Below are 20,227 nucleotides of genomic sequence, written 5' to 3'. Positions count from 1 at the left end.
ATTTGTTTCTTATCTATTTAAGGACCATTTATATCCTGATTAATCAATTAGCTTTTTCTTTTTTTCTTTTTTTTTGTGTGAAGTCAATTAACTTGTTTAAAGCTTGGTTATAGATCCATTAGCACAATTATCCGAATGAGAGATTAGTCATTAATCGTATGTTCATGATGCAATATAATATCCTTTCCAATTGGGATCAATCGAATATAATCTGATTAGTCTGATTATAACCCGTTTGTTTAAAGATAATTTATATCAATCAGTCTGTTTAAAATCTGTTTATAAACTGATTAACCCCATAGCTAAATGGACTGAAACGATGTAAGATCTGAAATTGGTACGACCCGGTAGGTTCTACCAAAAATAGACCATGCCCGATGGATTGACACCCTTATTTGGATGGCTAAGATCCAAGGATCATAGTTGGTTGCAGTGTTTGACGTACAAAGGACGGCTGAGATCGAGAGTGCATGACCTAATTTGAATTACTTATAATTTAAAAAACGATAATTTTTTTTTTTAAACTATCGAGGGAGGGAGAAAGGCGTTGGAGACTGGGAATGTCCGTTGATTTGTTTGGCGGTGCTGGGCGGCAAAACATTGAAAATATCGCGGGAGCAGTGAATAAGGCTAAATGGTTCATGGTATGAGGGTGTTTTCGTCAATCTGAGGTTTCACAAGGGTAATCTGGTCACTAGGGTAATGCTGAGCTGTTCTCGATAATCATTGTGACCAAACCTTTTCTCTCTCTTCACCTAACACGTAAAATAAACTTTGTCAGAGATTGAAGGCAGTCTTTGGCGCCCGCACCCTCAGCTCTGCTCGGCTTGGCTTGGGCTCTTAAAGGAATGGCGGGAAGCCAGAGAAGTAACCATTGCGGGAAATCTGGCTATTTAAATAGACGACCCACCCGCCTTGGCGTGGCTCCTATGTGGTTCGATCTGTTTTGATCAAACAAATCATTGTTCCGATTAGGATACAAAACCATATTGACCTCACGATTTGAAGTTTTAAGTCCATGCTAAAATCTTTAAGCCATGTTTGTCCATCGTAAAATTTTTCATGTAAATCAACGTAAAATTTTTTCCCACTTTTCTAATGTTTTATATTTTATGTTAAATTATATAGATGTTTATTTCGTTGTTTAATTTTAGGAAAACTATACTTAGAAGGTAGTATGATCTTTATACCCAGACATAGAAAGGCCCCCATGGGAAACAGAAATCTCTCTGCTGTTAATGCTTTCTCATGTGCTCCCTATGTTACCTTTTAGGAAACACTCTCCTTTAAATTTTCCATGAAAATAATAATTTTTATAATAAGTTTCCTTTGATAAATTTATTTGACTAGTCCCATGGGTCTATACTGACTCTACAACCACATGGATAGGGTCATATCGAGGTTGAATGAGAACCATTCAACTTTCATTAAAAGCAATGAAGAGTATTGAACACCCCCGTGTGAGTGGCTCAACATGTGCATAGTGGGAGTTGAACTTAGGACGTCCGAGTTTATGGCTCGTACGAAGTTCATTGCTCACCAACTACGCTACCCCCTTGGGTTAATCGATCAGGTATTTATCTTTAAACATGCTATCAATAATTGGGTTAAATGAGCCTTAGATGGACTAATGACACATTGATCTCTATATGGGTTCTAAACAGGTTATAAACTGGCTTTAAACATGTCGGCTTAAGTTTGACTATTAATTGATCAGATACTTGTCGGTAAGGATGTGCAAAACTATTTGATAAATGGTTCGGTTATGGTTTCAAGTTTCATGCACATTAGCTAAACGGTTTGAAACCGAATCAAGTCGTTTAACTTATGGTTTCAAACTGAATTGAAACCATGAAAATCGAACCGTTTAGACCTTCAAAATCGATCCAATTAACCCGTTTAAAGATTAAATAAGGTGGTTGCAAAATATCATTAGTATCTCCCTTTATTCAAATATTGAGTGCTGCAAGCCTGCAAATAATTCTAGAGGTAACTTGTTCATTGTTTGGAATGCCGATTAAATTAATCCAATGCACTAAGTAGAATGTATACTGATAAAAATACAATTTTTACTTATAGCATGACATATTAAATATATATTTTGTAATATTATAACACATTATTTAGGTGGAGGGAGAAGAAAAAAATCCATGCTGTAAACATACTTACTAGGGGTGTCATATGGTGCGATTTTGGTTATTCAGTTCCGTTCTGGTTCGGTTTACAATTTGATAAGGTGAAACTAAAACCGCACCGGATAGGAATAAGGTGAAATTGAAATTGTTTTCATCCGATTTTTATTTTAGCGATTTTTAATCGGTTTTTGTTATTCGATTTACAACCGAACATGAGGCTAATAATGTCGTTTTAGAAAATTGTTTACATCCTACAACTAGTGTGAATCCTACATAAATTAAATTTCCTAAAGATTTAAGATAATATACATTTATTTTGCCAAAAACAATATACTTTCTATGTAAAATATTACACATGTTATAACAAATTAACTATGATCCTATAAATTAAAAAATCAAGAAGTGTGTTTGTGTGAAAGTGAAGCTCCCTTCTCGGTCCTTACAAAAAAAAAAAAAGGCTCCCTTCTTGGTTAGTACTTAGATTTTTTTTTTCCTTCATTTTTTTCGTAGAGAGACCCATCAAAATTCAAAACACTTAAAGTCTTTAATACTAGGTACCGGTTAACCATCGGTTTTTCGATTCAGTTTGATTCTGAATCGAAATTATGGCATATAAAACCAAAACATGATCAATTTACTACGGTGCGGTTCAGTTGTAACCGATCGATTTCAATTTCGGTTATATATTGACACCCTTATTACTTACTGATTTGTTAGATGCACTTGAGACTTGTTAGATGCGCTTGAGGCTATTTTCTATCAAAATATTTTATTTTGCTTAGTTGTTTGGTTGTTTTAACAAAACATAATGGTTTGCATTTCACATTCTTAAGATCGAATCGTATATTACCAAAAGCAAATTTTAGTAAACATGTGAATAAACTAGCAAACTAATTGCTAATCGTTTAGAAATCGTGTAGAATAAATCGAAACTGAAACTGTTTAAAACTATGAAACCGAAACCGTTTAAAAATTATGAAAATCAAAACCGTTTATTAAATGGTTGCGGTTCAGAAAGTGCAACCGTTTAGTAAATGGTACGGTTATGGTTTCAGCCAAAATATATGTAAACCGAATCAACCAAACCGTTTAAGCTGGAACTAAACAGATTAACACCTTTACTTGTCGGGTAGCACCCTTGCACTAGAACGACGAATTATAATAGAACAAGATCAGAGCCTGATACATTTATTAATTGAGCCGGGTCAGTTCGAGCTTCAAATGGTGAGGCTCGGTCAGACCTGCAATTGACACCCTATTCTCTCCTTCCTAACACATGGACCCCTGTTAACGAATTGTATGATGTTCCCTTGTGTCCCCCGTTGATTGGAAGTGGGGACCCCATTATTTTAAATATGTTTTTAAGGTTAGCTTATTGGGATCCAATCTCATGGTTTGAGAACATTGGCTCAACCGGTCCACCCAATCGAAGATAAGCATAATTCTGGAGTGGCTTCGGATTAGCCAACACTCCCCAGCCTGCGGGCCCCATATACTTCACAAGGGCACCATAGTCAGTGTGCAGTGCGCACCCATCCACATAATTACAGATGTGGGGGCTACATTGCGCTGTATTAAGTCTCAAGGCTATCAGGCTGTGGTGTGGTACCGTTGTAGGGTTAATGACAGTTGTGTCCGTAGAGGACGTTACAGCCTTACTTACTACGCCGCCAGGGAATTATAAACCGTTCGGACAGAGAATGACTGACAAATTTATACTTTTTTCTGTCATGACAAAAATGCCCTTATTGGGCTGACCCAGCTCCGATTTTAAAATTCAGACCAGATATTGAACCATAAAGAGACCAGGAAAGTGGTTCAAATTTCAATCTGTTTCTTTAGAACATTAAAGCTGCTTGGTATGCATTCTCAGAATGCATTCCGAGGCTAGAATGCATTTTGGATTGTCAAAAAAGCCTTTTAATATGCATTCCCATTCTTAAATCCTAGAATGAGTTTAGGAATGAGACGTGTTTTGATGATTAATATAGAATTAGGGAATGGAATTCTTAAGCGTTCTAGTCTGGAGAAAGTTTTCCGACCAGATTGTTAAATTTTATTTTAAAAACTTGGATTTAAACGTGGAAGACCCAATTGGTATATTTGAGGTTATTCCCAACAAGGGTAATTCAATAAATTGATGGAGACGATTGAAGTTGATGATTCTAAGCCCATGTATAGCTAATGTGGTACAATTTCTACCAAGTAGCATGTTAGATGGGACCAATGTCTTTAAGTGTCAGTATTTGTATTGATTTCAAAGATACTGATATAGATCGACCTTCATGCAAACACGTGCATGCATGCATGGGAAGAGTTAAAGTAATGGTGCTCTAATTTGCTCTTAAAAAGTGGCAATATCATGATTTGTCGGGCCGTTTCACCCGTTAAAATATCAATACTTTGGTTTTTTTTACCATTTTACCTTCCCTTGTAGTGATACCGCTACTACGGTATCAATAATGTATCAATATTAGGTACCATTGATACTATCGATATGATACTAATATGTTGAATTGTGGATGTGATAAGAGGAGGAGATGAAAACCAAGGACCTGAGTTTTGCAACTTCAAAAAGTATCATTTTCTCCTCTTTATACAAATATTTATGTATAAGCATCAAAATTTTCATTTAGCTGTGTTTGGTAGCCATGCGAGGAAAAGAAAAGAAAAGAGAACAAAATTTACCTTTTTTCTTAGTTTAAAAAATTTTCTTTGTGTTTGACATTACCCAAACCAAGAGAAGATTCTTTTTTTGAAATTCAAAATTTACCTTGGGAATGATGGAGTTTTCTTTTGCTCTAAAAGAAAAATCTTACAAAAAATACAAGAAAATATAAGAAAATACAAAAACTTTTATTTTCTTCTCTTCTAATAGTTGTCAAACATACATATTTTTCCTATTTTCTTACCATTTCATTTATTTTCTTCTCTTTTTTAAATTCTTTTTTATCTTCATTTCTTTTCTTTTCTTCTCTTGGCTACCAAAGGCTGTCTCTAAACCATTGGATGGTCTAATAGTATCCTAATTAGTATCTTTCATGCTTTCCCAGAACGTTTTGGTCCTCTTGCCCGCCTCCCCCGTCTTTTTAGAGTTTCTGTGGGTCCCTTGTGTCGCTCCTAGTGGGCCTAGTTCAGGGAAAAAATAAAAAAAGCCTCCTATTATTGTGAGATAAGAGAGATAGACATAAGGAGATGCCAATGTATACTATGTAGCTGGACATGAAACTGAGGCCCAACCTAGGGTCCTAAGGCTAAGACCAAGCCCGTCCTGACCCAAGGTTGGGTTATGATATTTTAGCCCAGGCCTGGCCCTACAGGGCTTGGCTCTATTTTATCATTAGACCATTTGGTTAGTCTAATAATAATAAACTTCTTTCTTCTTCTTCTTCCCTTTGCTTTTTTTTTTTTTCTTCTGCTCCACCACTTTATTTTTTTTATTTTTTAAGTTAGGTCCAAGGAGAGTGAATTCATGAATTCTTAATTGTATACCGTTTGCCAACTAAGCTATCCTCTTAGAATTAATAATCAACTTTGTATATATCCACAATCTTTTCCTCTTATTTGTAGACTCTCATGTCCTCCGATTTATTGGATTTAAATAGTAACAACTCAATTCCCAAACAGATTATATATGCACAGATGGTCTCAACCCAAGGCCACAGCCCAAACCCAACCCGACTCTAGCTTGGGTCTAGGAATCTCAACCCGGGCCTGCTGTACTTCGGGCTGAAAAGCCCAACCCAAGCCCAACTGGGTTCAGAGGAGATTTTGGGATGGCTTGGGCTCGCTGGCCAAACTTGCTAGTCTTTACTTCTTCTTCCGGTAGGTATCGATCTCGATTTCTGCAACTCCAAAAATCAAAATATTCTTTTTAATATTCCTTTAAATTGATGAATTTTCAGATCAAATGACTGATTCTAGGGTTCTTGGGGCCAATTTTGAATCAATCAGAATCGGAATCTAAATCTTCATTTAGACGAAGATGTCCTTGCTACCATTATTTCCTGGTTTACCTGGAAGAACTGATCTGATGTGTATGATGATGGCCTGAAAGAGGATTTTTTTTTTGTTGGGGGGGGGGGGCTAACGTGGGTATCCACGGCCTTACTAGTCCCATGGGTCCATATTGACCCTATAATATCATGGACTAAGTCATAAGGGGTTGAATGAGAACCATTCGATTTTTATCGAAAGCAACGAAAGCACTAAACACCCCGTGTGAGTGGCCCCAAAAAGTTGAACTTAGAACCACATGCTTCTTGAGGCGAAGATCCCTTACCAAATCGACTACCATCTTGGGATTAATAAAATATGCCACATGATGGAAAGAGAATGATCATTACATATCAATTACATAGAGCGAACTAAAATGGATCCGAATTAAGTTTTCCTAAGAACATATATATGTCATGGGATGGATCCTTGGGAACAACTTAATTAAATTACATTTGTATGACTTGTTGAATGTTCATGGGGTAGCAATCAGAAGGTGGGCCACTAAAGGCCCTCCGAGCAAGGATTGCATTCACAGCTTGAGTTGGATGGAAGGCATCCCAGAATATATATTGGTTTCTTTCTGGGCAGGGAATTGAGAAAGGAAGACATGTTATCTGCCCTTGGTTTCTTCCGAGACCGCAGCACCCTTTGTCAACCACGCTAAAACCTGCCATAAGTAACCCCATAGAGTCGTTAGTTTCATAAAATTCTTAGTAATGGAAAGATGCATGTGTAAACCCTATTGTTGCGTGATATACTCTCAACACTGATCGAATGCCTTATTGAAGGAATTCTCCTTTGACCGTGGTTGAAGGAAAACTTGATCCTAACTTTGGGAAGAATTCACAAACTCACAACAATCTATGGCGCCAAATACGAGAGAAGTGAAAGCAAACCAATATTACAAATTTCCCCAAGGCCATAGTGAACTGATTCGCGTGGCCCATCTGGACCACTCTAGAGGAGGGGCGGGGCGGTGTCTCCTGACCCTACATTTTGTTCACCATACGATCAAGAGAAACTGCTTCCATAAAACATTTTTTATATTTTGCAGTCAAATTTTTTGGTTTTGAGAAGAAAACTGAAGATTTTCATTTAGAAAGTAATAATATCATATGGGAAAAGAATGCTGCCGGGTCATGTGGATCATTCTACAACTAGACATAGGAACCCAACCTATGAAGTCCCTGTGTGCATTCTCATTGACCCCTACGGCGGGTACGGGACTACACAACCGGGTAATGATCACTTCCCCTACCCCTTATCATATCAATAAAAGTTAAGGTTATGTGTTTGGAGAGAGAGTTGAGTAAAAAATTAAATTTCTTACCATAAGTTGCAGGGTTATTGAGGGTGTCACCCAGTGCTCCATAAGTGTTGGCATACACAAAAATTGCTCCAGGATGGTTGGAATTAAGCTGGTCGACGAGTGATCTCAGCCTTACATTGAACAACCCAACAATTTCATTCACATACGCAACGCATCTCCCAGGTGGTGCTTCACCGGTTGCTAATTGGTTAGGAATGCAACCTAGTGGGCCTATCCCCGCTAAGAAGAACTTCCTTAGCCCAACATTGTATAGAGCCTGCCAATTTGGAAAACAAACCAGAATCTTTAAATGAAGGAACAATGAATGAAGATTAACAAGTTATTCAACAACCAGAGATGATAATCAAATCCAAAACTTCCCGACTTTAGGTGGAGAGAACTCCTCAAGTATACGAAGGCACCAAGGACTTGAACAAGCCGATATAGGTATGACTGTAACATCTCAATTAGGGGTGCAGGTTTGACCCAACGAGTCCGAACCTGTCCAAGCCCATATTGAGCCCAGTAGGTCCTAGGTTGGGCTTTTCAGACTGACGGGTGGGTCAAGGTTAAGACTTCTAGGCCCGAGCTAGAGCCAGGCCAGGACTGGGCTGAAGCCTTGGGGAGCCCGGTTCAGCCCAGCCCATCCAAGCTCACTAAGGAAATGAGAGTCAACAAAAATATTAGGAAAGATGGTGGGTATGTTCAAAATTGATTATTAATTGGCAAGGATGCTAAGGACCAACACTTATAATTATGAGGCCATTAGTTCATTCTCTTAGACTAACCAAATGGTCCAATGATAAAAAAGGTCAAGCCCAGCCCATCTTTAACTCTGTAAAATTGGGCTGGGCTAAAATATCTCAATCGGACCTAGGATTAGGCTGGCTTGGGCTGAGCTTTGGGAATCTTCGGGTTGTGCTTGAGTTTTAAATATACGGCCCAACCCGGCTCTAATTAGTAAAAAAAAAAAAAAAAAAAAAAAAAAAAAGACTTGCCAGAATCTGACGGGTGTAGCGGTTGATGAGGAGATTGGCGTAGTCCGTAGGATTGTAATTGTAACTGGTACTGTATAAGGGGGGCAAGAGGTAGTTGTTGATGTAGTCGTTACTCCCAATCACCATCACTGCAATAGATTTGGCCAAGTATTGTGGCAAGTAAACGGGATCCATCTGAGTTCTTAACTGATTCAAGGTATTCTCAAAATTAAGCACTTGTCTGCTCAAGATGTAACGCTCTCCCTGTGTCAAATGTGGAGTAACATTTGAAAAAAATGTTAGCCAAAGAAATCTATAATAAGCCGAAAAAATTCACATCTTATCCAAATTTAGAGTAGGGATGTAAATGGAAGGTCGAAAATTCGAATTTAATTTTTATCCGTATTCAAATCTATGCACAATATCAATGAGGGATTGGAAATGGTATTAACAATATGGGTTTACCATCAATATGAGCCCCACTACTTATTATACGAGAACAGTATAAAAGAGCTGTACTTTTTTTTGGTTAACATCGGGTATGATTAGTCCAGCAGACGCATACTGACCCTGCAACCGCATGACTATTCATACCAAGATTGAATGAAAACCATTTAACTTTCATCAGAATCTGTACAATAGCGGTGTAGCGATCTTTTTCCCAATTATGATAACATAACCTGGTTTTGTGTTATTATTTATGGGTAAGTAAGGAGAAAGTATACAAGGTGGTAGCCAGTTTCTTCAAGAATGCCAGCAGCTGCTGAAGCATAGTTCACTCCACTAAGAATTTTTGCTCCTGATGTAGTAGGATCAGCATAGGCTGGGACGTAAGGGAGACCCAACATCTCTCCTGCCATATCCAAGAAATCAGAATCATCAAAAGTATAGAGAGAGAGATAGAGAAAGAGAGAGAGAGAGAGAGAGATACCTAGCATATCCACTACAGTTCTTCCATTAGAGAACCTCCCAGTGGGGCCTGCATAGAAATCAATCCCATAAGGAATGTAGTTTGATTTTGCAATGGAGCTGAGGAAATTGTTATTTCCATTATCTACTAGTGAGTCTCCAAAGACAAACATAGCAGGCACTAGTGGTGCTCCAAGAACTCCTCCACTTGATGAGCAATAGAAGATGATGATGATCATCCACAACCAAGGAAGCAGAGCCATGAGGACCACTCTGGATGAGCTATATCTTCTCATTCTTTAATTTCTTCTCTCCTGGTCAGTGATGGCTTTTTATAATGTGGGTTGTGAATATAGAGGGTGGCAATTGAGAGGAGTTACAGAAGTGGTCACGATGATGATGATGCATTTGAAACAGTTTTAACGTGTTAAGAGCTAGAGCCTACGGTTTCTTGCTCAATTTCTGGATCTCAGGCATGATGCACATGATACACACAGTCCATTATATGCTGAAATTTGGCAACTTGTTTTGAGTTGTATAAGGTTGGTTCCCATTATCATTTAAGGACAAAGTTTTCCTCAGCCGCGTGATGAATTCACCTTGTTTATCCAAGGGAAGAGACCCCACATGCTCACTACCCCCCTTGAGTGGTCTGGACGCCCCATGATTCTCGTTTCAATTTTATTGAAAGAAGAGTAACTTAGTGTACGAGGCTCCCACTACGTACTAGTCTAAGAGGGGCAAATGTACGCAGTCTTACCCCTCTGCTTCGCAATAGAGGCTGTTTCTAAGTTTCAGACGGGTGACCAACATGTTGCAATAGTACACTTAACCGTTACACTTCAATTTTATTAATTCTCATTAATTTGATGAACATTTTTCACGTTGGCATGAGCACCATTTCTCCCGTTTCACATTTCACTAACAATTGCATGAACTCGTTTCTAGTGCGGAATCTGGTTCATTAACTAAGAGTTGATCCATACTTGGCTCATGGGTCGCTAACAAGCCTTAAATGGGCTCAAATCAAATATATCATGCATTGGGTTGGGCCATTTTTTGAAAAACCAGGCCCAGTGACCGAAGTTCAGCCGAAGCCCAGTACAAGGTTGGACTGTTATATCTCAGCCCAGGACTGGCCCTCTAAAGAGCTCAGGGAGCGCTGGCTGGGCTTTCCCTGCTCCTATCCATTTGTCCAACAATAACCAGCTTTGAATCCTCCACCATCTCTCTCTCCCTCTCAATTATAGACTCTCATTTTTTTTCTTCTCTTATTAAATTTCCAATATGGAACTAAAATGTATGCATTCTCTTACTTCTTTCTCCTCAATGGGAATAGAAAGTTATTTATTTTTCTATCTCACATTGAAAATTTCGGAGAGAGAACAGACAATGTAAATGAAGCTAGACATCCCAACTGATACGAACACAGTAGAAAGAGGGAGGAAAAATAGGAAAAAGAGAGAAAATAGGGAGTTGGGCGTATTAGAAGGTCGCCTAACCTCGTCCTCAAAGAGAGAAAATATTCATCTAGAGAGAAAATAGGAGTTTTGATTTACTTGTCTACCTTCTATTATATAATAATTCCTATTATATAGGATAGGATAACCGGTTATACCTAACCTCTCTCCAGTACTCCACCCTATAACCCCTCCTATAACTTCTCCCTTAATTACTATCTTATCATAATAACTAATAATTCCACCTATAAGAGTAATAATTATAATAATAATTGAGAAGTTTTAGGTACATAACAATCCTTCCCCCTCAAATTGTCTTTATCCTCAAGGACAATGAAGTAAAGTCAGATAATTGTCCATCGGGATCCCATATCTTCACAGGAAAAATCACAATTATAATGATTATCTCATGGCATCCGAATCTAGTTGTAGAAGCAGGCATCTTATTGAAGGAAGTGGTGAATAATACTTCCATTTTCTTCTTTTCCTTCTCCTTTTTCGTCGTCTTCTTCTTCTTCGCTTTCTTCTTCATGGTCTTCTTCTTTTTTGTTGTTTTCTTCTCCTTCTTCTTCTTCTTTTTCTTCTCTTCCTTCTTCCTTGTTGCTACTCTGGATACACGGGGACGATGGCCATGGACAATAACTCAATCTTTTTCAAGATTGCTTCCAACAATTCTAGACTTTTCAATTGAGAATCTCGAATCTGATTGAAAATTTGATCCATGAAGAACTGGCTCTGATACCAGATGATACGAACATGGTAGAAAGAGGGAGGAAAAATAGGAAAAAGAGAGAAAATAGGGAGTTGGGCGTATTAGATCACCTAATCTCATCCTCAAAGAGAGAAAATATCCCTCTAGGAGTTTTGATTTACTTGTCTACCTTCTATTACATAATAATTCCTATTATATAGGATAGGGTAACCAGTTACACCTTGCAATCCACCTTCTCCATGTTTTCCTTATAACCTCTCTCCACTATTCCACCCTATAATCCCTTCTATAACTTCTCCCTTAATTATTTATCGTAATAACTAACAATTTCACCAATAATAGTAATAATTTTTTGGGAAATTATCTTGTACCACCCATGAAATTGAAAATAACTTGGAGTAACACCAAAAATTGAAAAAAAATATGTTGTACATCCCTCACTTTCATAAAATTATTTATAAAAAACCCATTCAGTTAGAATTAAATCGTTAAATGATGATGTCATCAGTTTTATATTATCTAAAAGGCCAAACTACCCTTGAATATGGATGAACTTACAATTATACCCATCACTTTAAAAACCCCCAAATTGGTGAAATGTGTTACTTTTTCTCAACCTAAACTCCGTTCACGATACATCACCGGAGACGACCACGACATGAACCAAATCGACGGAAAGCAAGAAACCCAAATCGACAGAAAGCAACTTCCATATCAGACGGAATCTGCAACAAAGCCAACGTTTCTTGACGAAGCCACCGGTTTCCAGCCAAATTCTGGTCACCCTTTTCACCTCTCAGCTTCCCATCTTCTCCTCCACCACCTCCAAGCCCACTACCAGAAGCAGAATCACCTGCTGCAACTGTAATTGACCCACCAACACCCACATCACCTTCATGATTCCAAGCGACAGAAGCAGGAGCAACAGCGGCATTGGAATTCCTCAACGAATCAAAACCCCCAACATAGAACCTAATCGAAAGAGAATTAGATCAGAAAAATCTTGCAAAAGTGAAGGTGAATTCAATTGGGTTTCTTGCAGAAACTTGATATGAGGGTGAATTTATCGTCTACTACTGTATATTGGTGGCACTGAAAAATTTTCAAGTTAAGATTGTGTGTTTTGAATAGTGAATCGGAGGATCTCTTTAGTCTTCATTTTAATTTATGCCTTTTTTTTTTTTTTTGTGGAGATCTGGGTTCATTTAATCTGCCATGCCCCATGAAAATTTTTGTGTTCTTGTGTCTTAGATAGAAACCCATTTAGAGATTGAGGTGTTTGAATTGTTAAGCTTCAATTGCAGGGGAGAAGGATAGAATACATGGTCAATGTTCTTTGGTGAATAACTGATTACTGATAAGATGCCATCGGGTTTAATGTACGATGCTCCATACAAGCTCAAATTTACATTGTGAAACCTATTATAAATGAAACTGGTTTCTGCAATTACACAGGAAAAGAAAATAAGCTGCAGAAAGACTCTAAAAGCTTTCATGGCTAGAATTCTGAATTGGGTGTCTGTTTTGAAAGGTTAAGTTCTAAAATCGGAACCGATTGGTCTTTACAGTTCAAGTTTCAAAGACTTGGAACTTGAAGTACCCACCATAACTTGGAGATCTGGAATTTGTTTAATCTGATATGCCCCATGAAGAATCTCTTCCTGTCCGAGTCCTGTAAAGAGACACAGCTTTATGCTTTAAATCCAGAGTCATGGCTTCAAGTTGAAAGAGGAAAGCTGTTCAAATTCTCTTTTTTAGAGCTTAAGTAGAAGGGTAAAAATGTCATTTTCTACTTTCAGTTAACTGTGTCCGAAATTAGAGGTGTGGGGGATATTATTTTCATTTTTAGGGTCACTCCAAGTTATGGGTGGTACCAGATAATTTTTCATTATAATAACAATTGAGAAGTTTTAGGTACGTAACACCAACCCGCTTATGCATTTTTGGCATTGGTCTTGTGTAAAATATACAAGTCTGGGCGGGTTCATCCTAAGGCTTTAGTCAGTCCCAAGCAGGTTGACCCGTCTCTAGCCCAGGCCTAGAAATCTCAGCCTTCACACGGGCTGAAAACACCAACCTAGGCCCTCTAAGGCTTAAGAGGGCTGAGATTTTCGGGATTGATCTACACAAATGGAATCCATCCAAGGAAAAAACCTGTGATAGATTCCATCCGTGTCGATCAGACTATCCGAGAATGCGAGAACCTGATCCACACTCAAGAGGGCTTTCAGTGGACTCAGGCTTAAAAGGTGAAACTCGCACCCTTTGGTAGAGGGGGCCCAATTATTATATGAAAACATCGATTGGCCCAGATTAATCAATGTGGTGTTATTCCCAACAACCTTTCGTTAATTGAGAATTGGGAATTGAGACCCATCCATCAATTTTTTGGGCTGCTTTTGGTTGGGCTAATATGGATGTTTTGGGCTGCCAATGCTGGAAGTTTTGGGTTTGCTTTTGGGATGGTTGCACTTGGTCAGCAAGGCATGTGACATTTGAACGATTGGGTCTGGGCTCCCTGAGGTTGCTTATTATGGGCTTAGGTGTGTGAAACCATTTTGCACCCAAGGCCTAGATAATGGGCCTCCATGGATAAGCTATTCAAGGGGTTTTATGGCCTAAATCTCCACAGGACAGCTAACCCAAATGCAACACAAGAAGCGGAAATTATCTTCTCATTTAAAGATGTTAAAACGATGCATTTATGCATTGAAGAAGTGGTTTAAAAAAGGGACCTGGTATTAGATTCTTCAGGCCCAACAATCAGTGATCATCTGAATGGTTGTTGACCCGACCCGGCCCAGCAGCAGGCCAGACCTGAAGATTTAGAATTAACTTTCGACCATTCGAAAATTAAGCAATCAACCGGCCGGTACATGCTAAAAGGGGATGATTTCCTAGAAGGGAACCACTTGCCTGGTGGGATATTTCTACCCATACTTGTGGCTCTGAGCTAACCTAACTACAGGCATCGACTGAGAATACCGGATTTCCGGGATCCGTTCTGATATGAACAAGATAATAAGATATACTCCACTTTGGCATTACTGATAAGATAAGTGCATGGGACTATATGGAGAGAATAATAGGTATGTCTTGCCAAATAAAGCCAACGCCACCTTCTTAATTCAGAAGCAGCGGGGATGAATATGGACATTCCATGGAATCCACAGGTTGTGATCCAAATCCCTAACCAGAACTGAGAGCACTTGTATCTTGTAAGATTCTATTACAGTCCACATCAAGAAAGGCCCACAATCCACAACTTGATAGCAACTACAATGATTTCTCTCAAAATTATTAACCAAAATCAGGATTTTTTTTGGTCATCATCATAATACAAACCTATTTGCTACTTTGGGTCAGATTGAATCCAAAGAAAGTAAAATTTGAAAACTGGTTGCTTGTTATGGGCCATGTAAAGAAAGAGCCCAACAATCCACTGGGCTCTTACTTAGTTCATAGCTGGACTATCAAACCCATGAATGAGCCCAATAAAAGCCCATTAATCTGGATGAAATTCCATTGCACCATCCTGGCTTAAATTTCTATGTAGATCTTCCCCATACATGCCTTATTTCATAAGTTGACAAAATTTAAAAACCATGATCAAGGAGAAAATTTAACATTCTACATTAGAGCAGATATAAAGAGTATAATTGCAGTGACTCTGAGTAGAGAATTTCATGAGGTTGAGGGTTAATGATTCGGGTTAAGGTTCGTCGAGATGTTCTTCAAATTAGTACAGTATGACCTTCAGAACTTGCGTACAAATTTGATAAGTTTCAAATATTCTTTCGGATTATATGATAGGTGATATGACAGTACTATCTTATATGATCAGATCACTTAATCAAACTCTATGCAAAACTGATAAAATGAAGTTATTTTTTCATGTGGTTCTGAAATGCTTCTTAATGTCACCATTACAATGACATTTTTCTACATTCAGTGGTCAATGATTGCATCTATTGCCTCTTTTTTCTTTTTCTTTATCTCTCACTTCAACATTGCTAGCTAGCATGAGGTAATCTCTGATGTGCTAAGGAACAGCTTGAGATGTTTCAGGTAGAATAAGACCACTCCATAGTTCCCATCTGTTTCAATTCCAACAGTAATTAATGGGAGGAAAGCAAGATAGTTCAGAGAGGAGAATGACCAAATGAATGAACTAATCCATAATTTTTCCTTTTGGGTTGAAATCTAATTTGCAAATTTAAATTTTAAAATGGTTACAGTACCTTAAAAAAGAATGGTTTTAGTTTAATCATGGGTCTTCTTCCTATTAATGTACATTGTAAGTTCTTCCTTTCCTGGAAAGAATCGCTCTGGACACTCATTCCCCCCCCTGTTGGTGTATGATGTCTTGTATTCCGTCGCAGTTTAATCTAGGGAGTACTGGTGCAACACCTAGACAGCCAGGACGGCGGTCCCACTAGCCGGTTAGCGAGCCGTGGGGGTTGCAAGGGGGGCAGGAGGCCCCCCTGCACAGCAGGGGGTGTAGGGGGGCGCAGCCCCCCGCTCGAATTTTTTATTTGAGGGCAATTGTAGTTTAATCCGGATTAGGGTGGCAATTGTAATTTGATCCGGATTAGGGTTTTTCCGCTATATATTTGTAGCGAGGGTTTCTTTCTCTGTAATGCAAGCAATACGGAGAGGTGTGAGGAAGAGCGTTGTAACCCTATTCTCCATTGATAGTGAAGCAGGATCTCATCTCACCGGGGATGTAGGCAACCTTGCCGAACCTCGTAAAATCTGTGTGCATTGTTTATTTTGTTTTTCCATTATCTTCTAAGCAAATGTAAGCCTTAAAATTCTATTTTAACCATTGGATGGTGACTGTAATGCATATTAAGTTCCCTGAGTACTCAAGTCCCAAATGACCACTGAAGACCATTCTCAAGATTCTATTCAAGTCACATCCATTTACATAAACAATGCACTAAATCATAAACCCTCTAAGCACCTTACAACACCTACCAGAAATTATGATAGGGATCTCTCTCTCTCTTTCTCTTCCCAACCCCACCTCCCAAAAGGACCATATACAATGTACTAGACACAAACCACTAGGCACTTCACCACACATTTCTGGAATTCAGATATGGTATGTCATCCCCCTCTCTCTCTCTCTCTCCCAGATCATCTAAAGCTGGAATCAACTCAACTCACAATGACTTATCTTAGCAGGTGATTACTGGAATCAACTCACAGGATAGGATAATGATCTTTGAAACCTCGCTTAAGGATTTATCTGGTTAGCATTAAGAGTGAGTGAGAATAGCCAGAAGTGACCGTTTTAATTTTTTTTTTCTTGATCTGATCCAACAAAATACTAGTTTGGAAATTTCCACTTTCCATTTTAATTGACTTCACTTTATCTACGGAAGTTCTAAACTATATACTTCACTTTTAAGAATGCCTATCAGTCTCATTAGGCTTTCTAGGGTAATGACACAATGCACTATCTCAAGAACTAATGGCACAATGTAAGTTTGTACCTCAAAAATTAGGTTTGAAATTTGTATCACCCAAAGTCCAAGACTCTATTTACACCACCACCCCAAAAAAATGTCAAAAAGGTCAAGCTCACCCACAAAAGAAGAGGTAAAGAGGAAGTCAAAAGCTTCTATAAACTTTGATAATAGTTTCAGTGCCATCTTATTCACTTTTATGACTTCTTTTCCCTGTTACTTTTTTATCCAAGCGGGGAAGTTATTCTTCATTTAACTTGAGGTTTTCTTTTCTCAAAACTAGGATTTAGCTCCATTAGGATGTGCTGGAAGGTTTGACCATAATTTGAGGAAATAGTGGTTGCTGGGGTTGTAATAAGAAACCCTAATGAAAAAGATCATATCTAGGAGGTCCATTGAATAAAGTCATTTTGATTATCCCTTTCTCCTAGCATTCTAATTTCTAAAGGGCGTTGCATGATTACTATGTTAGCACGGGAACCAATTAAGGAAGGAAGATGCACAAACATCCAATAAGGAGGCAAGATGGTTTTTTCACCACACCCCATGTCTGAGTGTGGGAGCACGAAACTAAGTAGTGTGATAACCTTATCTAAAATATTAGCTAGATGGTATACAAAACCCTAATCCAGACTTGAATGCGTGAGGGTCCAATGACTGCAGGTATGATGAGGGTCATAATGTTGCATTGGAGTTGAACATGCCATTTAACTAACCCATTAAACATTTAAATCATCAAACTACAATAGTAGCTAACTTGGCTTGTGTGAGATGGGCATATCCCAACCACTAATGTCACTCTAGAAAAGAAATGATGTGAACACACTTCCTCCTCAATATACCGGGCCCCCACAACACAAACTTGCACACGCATCTTTGCACGCACGCGTACATGAAAGTTTGTTTTGCCATTATTAGTAAGAGTAACCAATGCGGTGAAAAAATATGGAAAGAGTACTACCTTCTTTGATCATTTTTAGGGTGAGGGATCGTAAAGGATCATGATACAAATCAACATCAAGGTAAAGTACATTGGAGGGTTGAACTGCCATGGTTGAATCCTTATCTTGATGCATCGTGATATAATCATTCATGGCAACCACTTTTAGCAGTTACGGCGTGGAAAGGTCACACTGTCTTTTTACCCTATGGGCTGAAGATGCTTCTATGCACTCTTTTATTGGCCCCGTGTGTTGATGTTGTTTACACTAGACTGGTAGGATTCTTTATTCTAATTTTTTTTAAGAGAAATAATGCTATCTGGTTGTGTGCCATTGCATCAGTATTGGGACCAATGGGAATACATACACATGCATCCAATTAAAGGGACAAAAACATCTTTTCATGGTGTGCTCTATGTTTGAGCCTAGAAGACGCAACTTTCTATTCCCCAAAATTTTCTTATTCCATTATGATTATAGTTTATCAAGAAAAATCTCATGTATCATACTCCAGGCCCATGCGACACCCTCTCGAGGAGGCGAGGGTGGTTTGTCATGCAAGATATAAGAAGATACGTCTATATCAAAGACCAAGATGAAAAAACATGCCACCTACCTCGCCCACCCTATCCCACCCCATCCCACCCCACGCCCCTCAAACTTGAGAATTGAGAATGCACACTGATTTTTTGGGCCCACTTAGGTTGCTTATTATGGGCCTGGGTCCACAAACAAAACCGTAATCAATTACCTGGATCATGGGCCCCATGTACAAGCTATCCAAAGGATTTTATGGCCTCAAATCTCACAGCTTGGCCCAAGTGCAAATACAAGAATCAGCGTTTACCTCCTAAATTAAAGATGTCAAGTGGATGGATTTAGGCATTGAAGTAGTGTTTTTCAAAACCTGGTATTGAATTCTTCAGGCCCAACAGTAGGTGAGTTGAACAGCCGGTGACCCGGCTCAGTGGCCAAACCTAAAGAAATATTCCGGAACAACTTGGACCATTCAACTTAAGATTAACTAATTACATTAGAGGGCACAACCAGCCACCAGCTAAAGAAGGAAGATTGAGTAGAAGGTGTTGAGATGTTGGGAATTATAGATCTACATTGGTTTGTTTAAGTCTTTGGTATCTTCATATACTTGAGAAGTTATCCCCACTTTATGCCTCAAGACTACGAATTGGACCTTCTAATATGGTATTAGGACACCATGCACATTATGCTTTTTAAACATCCAAGTGTGGTCATGACACCTACACTTCCCCAAACATCTTTTCACGTGTATGTTCATTCTGCTACATGCGAGGGGGAGTATTGAAAATAATCCTACTGCGGTTAAGTTTAGAACATTGGGTGTCTCCATAATACCAATTAGACGTATAAGTGAAGGGGAGTGTTGAGATTTTGGCAGTTATAGAGTTATAACCCCTCATCTATTTCAAGTCTTTGGTGCCTTAACATCATTGAACAGTTAGCTTTCTCCACTTAATGCCTTAAGGTGTTGAGTTAGACCCTCTAACAGAAGGGAAGCACTTGCCATTGGATATTTCCACCCACATTCTTGGCTCAGATGGATTCAATGCCCACTTTAGCATTACAATGAGTAACCTAACCACAAACACCAACTTGGAGTAGTACAGTAGTTCCTGGATTGATTCTGATATATATGCTCCACTTTGCCATTAATGGTGAGACTAGTAAAATTAGGGGGACAAAATGGAGAGAAGAATAGTATTGTCTTGCCAAATAAAGCCAATACTCCCACCTTCTTCTGTCATTTTAAGGGCAAGAAGCAAGGATAAGGGATGGATATGGAAACTGCAATGGAAACCACTGCTTGTGATCCAAGTCCATAAACACTACTGGAAGGACTTGTATCTAGTAAGAATCTATTACAGTCCACAGAATAGAGCCCCACAATCCACAACTTTCCTTAGCACATGCCCTTATACCATGCTTTAAATTGGATACTCAATCTTAATGGCACTAGCTTGTATTTTAGTGTACACTTTTAAAAGAAATGAATGGACGTCTTCCTCCCACATCACATGAAATCAAATTTCTAATTGTTTGAAGTTATAGCCACAATTATAGTGATTTGGATCAAAATAACCAAAATCAAAATATCCAAACCAATTTGCTTTCTTTGGGCCCATGTCTATAAAGTGCCCAACAATCAATTGGGCATCTACTTGGTCCATGGACAAAGAAAAGCCCATTACAAAATGTTTCTAGAGGAAAATTCAAACTGCACCAGCCTGGCCTAATAGTTTATCTTCCCATACATGCCTCCAGTTATTTAAAA

At 38.6% G+C, this 20,227-nt stretch overlaps 1 protein-coding gene across 1 annotated transcript; it reads right to left on the bottom strand.

Annotated features, from left to right (window-relative positions):
* Positions 1-6,457: 6,457 nt before the first annotated feature.
* LOC122073292 (GDSL esterase/lipase At1g71250-like) lies at positions 6,458-9,651 on the bottom strand. Its single transcript, XM_042637850.1, has 5 exons — positions 9,352-9,651; positions 9,146-9,273; positions 8,442-8,684; positions 7,465-7,720; positions 6,458-6,801 (listed from the first exon to the last, which is right to left on the bottom strand). Exons 1-5 carry the CDS (start codon positions 9,623-9,625, stop codon positions 6,581-6,583), a joined length of 1,122 nt encoding a protein of 373 aa, XP_042493784.1. The 5' UTR covers positions 9,626-9,651; the 3' UTR covers positions 6,458-6,580.
* Between the last annotated feature and the right edge of the window lie 10,576 nt (positions 9,652-20,227).

Source organism: Macadamia integrifolia, chromosome 3 (assembly GCF_013358625.1).
Source record: "Macadamia integrifolia cultivar HAES 741 chromosome 3, SCU_Mint_v3, whole genome shotgun sequence".
NCBI lineage: Eukaryota > Viridiplantae > Streptophyta > Magnoliopsida > Proteales > Proteaceae > Macadamia > Macadamia integrifolia.
The sequence above is the reverse complement of the archived record's forward strand: the minus strand, read 5'-3'. Positions and strand labels throughout refer to the sequence as shown.

Excerpts from the sequence above, each read along its gene's own strand:
- LOC122073292 (XM_042637850.1), bottom strand. The coding sequence starts at position 9,625 with ATGAGAAGATATAGCTCATCCAGAGTGGTCCTCATGGCTCTGCTTCCT. Across the intron at positions 9,274-9,351 it reads AACTGTAGTGGATATGCTAG|GAGAGATGTTGGGTCTCCCT; the intron begins GTATCTCTCTCT and ends TGGATATGGCAG. Across the intron at positions 7,721-8,441 it reads GCTACACCCGTCAGATTCTG|GCTCTATACAATGTTGGGCT; the intron begins GCAAGTCTTTTT and ends CCAAATTGGCAG.